General features: G+C 50.3%; 1 protein-coding gene across 1 annotated transcript; it reads left to right on the top strand.

Annotated features, from left to right (window-relative positions):
• Window positions 1-605: 605 nt before the first annotated feature.
• LOC116380258 (unconventional myosin-Vb-like) lies at window positions 606-2,632 on the top strand. The gene is made up of 4 exons (XM_031842200.1): window positions 606-979; window positions 1,394-1,633; window positions 1,802-2,038; window positions 2,503-2,632. The coding sequence occupies exons 1-4, from the start codon at window positions 881-883 to the stop codon at window positions 2,605-2,607; spliced, it is 681 nt and encodes a 226-aa protein (XP_031698060.1). The 5' UTR covers window positions 606-880; the 3' UTR covers window positions 2,608-2,632.
• The last annotated feature ends 164 nt before the right edge of the window (window positions 2,633-2,796 follow it).

The raw sequence follows: 2,796 nt of genomic DNA, 5'->3' as shown, positions 1-2,796 counted from the left end.
CCCCCCGTGTCATGGTGCATCTCACAGTCAGAATGCCCATATTTGATTGGCTGAGCTGCATCACGTGATGTGATTCACTACCCATCAGCCTCTGCTGTGAAGTTTCGTTTCACGATAGTCACGTGCTCGCCCACTGACCAATCACAGCACACTCTGTACCTCGCGGCAGAGCTACACATGGACACTGAGCTGCACGTAATGCTGACGTAGCTACAGGCCAGCTAGCAGTTGCTGACACGTCAAAGAATACGCCCAACATGTCAAACTAAAGATCTGATTGGTTGAACACTATGACAATCAACAATATCGTCCCCATTCACTTAAACTGCACATGGATGCACTTGTGAGTCTGCAGGCCTCTGCCTCTGTTCTTACCTAGAGACACAGAGGTGAGATCTGATTGGATGAAAGCTCTACTTAAAACAAGCTGCACTGGAAGCAGAGCAACTGAGGAAGACAGTAGCTGTGCAATGAGAACATAAGACAATGGGAAAATATTTATATAAATTATAATACATGTAGTGTATTTAAGAACAATTATTAAATTATAAAATAAATATAACTTTATGATTCTGTTTAGGCCAGCAGAGAAGGCTTTGAAGGCCCTGACGGCCCACCACTGATATAACATGGACATAACATAGATGGTGAAAATAGTGTATAGCGTGTAAATAGCGGTCAACAAAGAATAAGTCTCCCTCTCTCACCTCCCCTCCTTCCATTCATCCAGCTAACTACTGAACAGCTGCTTTCCCCAACATCACGTGACTCAATTACCAGTAACTGCTCCTACAGTATCTCTTCATGCTTTTATTTCTTCAGACTCGCTGACTTCCTGCGTCAGACCCGAGCCGCCCTCATCTGTCAGAAGCAGTTCCGCATGGTGAGAGACAGACGGGCCTATCTGAGGGTGAGACGGGCTGTCGTCACCATCCAGGCCTTCACCAGAGGGATGTTCACCCGCCGGATCTACCAGGAGGTACAGGTCCTGATGTGGTCCCCGTGTGGCCCCCGTGTGGTCCTCATGTGTTCCTCGTGCGGTCCTCGTGCGGTCCTCGTGCGGTCCTCGTGGGGTCCTGATGCGGTCCTGATGCGGTCCTCATGGGGTCCTCATGGGGTCCTCATGCGGTCCTCATGCGGTCCTCATGGGGTCCTCATGCGCTCCTCATGGGGTCCTCATGCGGTCCTCATGGGGTCCTCATGCGGTCCTCATGGGGTCCTCATGCGGTCCTCATGGGGTCCTCATGTGGTCCTCTGTAACATAATGTCCTTCCTCTCCAGATGTGAACAGAGATCTGTTTGTTTGTTCGCTGACGTGTGAGTTGGGGGCAGAGCGTCTCCACTAGAACCTGGAATGTCTCCGTCTCACAGCGTCTCTCTGAACTCTCCATAGTTCCTGCTGCACCACAAGGCCATGGTGATCCAGAAGACGGTGCGCGGCTGGCTGCAGAGGACGAAGTTCAGGCGTGCGCGTGACGCCGCCGTCACCATCCAGTGCGGCTTCAGACGCGTCCGAGCCAAACGACGGGTTCAGGAGCTGAAGATCGAAGCTCGGTCCGCAGAACGCCTCAAGAAGCTCAACACGGGGATGGAGAACAAGATCGTCCAGCTGCAGAGGAAGATGGACGATCAGGTGATCAGAAGACTCAACCATAATGACGATCATAACAATAATGTTTACAATAATAATAATAACAACAATAATATTAATATTAATAACAACAACAGCAATAATAATTATAATTACAAACATAATTAATAAATGAACAGTAATAACGTGTCTCCTGTCCGTCCCCTTCAGTCCAAAGAGCTCCGGACTCAGAACGAGCAGCTCGTGCAGGTGAACAGCGGTTTGGGCTCGGAGGTGAACAAGCTGCAGAAACAGCTGGAGCAGGTGAAGAGTCGGCCGGTAGGAGGAGCTCAGGTCTCCTCACTGCAGGAGGAGCTGGACAGGCTGAGGGAGGAACTGCAGGAGGCGTCGGCCCAGAGGAAGAGGATGGAGGAGGAGCACGGCAACGAGAAGATGGGGCTCCAACAGGTGAGGACGGGGGACAGGTGGGGACATAAGACTGGTGAGAGCATAAGACTGGTGAGGGCAGATGAGGGCAGAACACAAGTGACAACAGGTGGACAACAAGAGGACAGGTGAGGACAGAAGACTGATGAGAACAGAGGACAGGTGAGGACAGATGAAGACTGATGAGAACAGAGGAAAGGTAAGGACAGGTGAGGGGAGATGAAGACTGAGGACAGGTGAGGACAGAAGACAGGTGTCTCTAACGGTGTTCCAGGAGTGTGATGATCAATCAGAGGACTCTTTTAAGACTTCAGGTGTAAACTAAATGTTAAGGGGAGAACGCTGTTCTTCTTCATTGGTATCGTTGTGTGACGCTGTCTTCTGTCTGTCTGAACCTTTTTACTAACGGAGAGATGAATGTTACCGACATCGTCTTCTTGTGTCTTCACGTGTCTTCTTGTGTCTTCTGGTGTCTTTGTCCTCAGAGGGTGGAGGAGCTGGAGAGAGAGAACTCTCTGCTGAAGAGTGAGAAAGAGGAGATGAACCAGAGGATTCTTCAGCAATCTAAGAGCTCCGGAGGTGAGACCTGAAGACATCACCTGTCTGTCTGTCTCTCTGTCTGTCTCTCTCTCTGTCTCTCTGTCTCTCTGTCTGTCTGTCTGTGTCTCTGTCGGTCTCTCTGTCTGTCTGTCTGTCTGTCTGTGTCTCTGTCGGTCTCTCTGTCTGTCTCTCTGTCTGTCTCTCTGTGTCTCTGTCTGTCTTTCTGTCTGTCTGTCTGT

Source organism: Anarrhichthys ocellatus, unplaced genomic scaffold, assembly GCF_004355925.1.
Source record: "Anarrhichthys ocellatus isolate YVR2014 unplaced genomic scaffold, GSC_Weel_1.0 scaffold6600, whole genome shotgun sequence".
Taxonomy (NCBI): domain Eukaryota; kingdom Metazoa; phylum Chordata; class Actinopteri; order Perciformes; family Anarhichadidae; genus Anarrhichthys; species Anarrhichthys ocellatus.
Note: the sequence above shows the minus strand (reverse complement) of the source record. Positions and strands in the feature narration are given on the sequence as shown.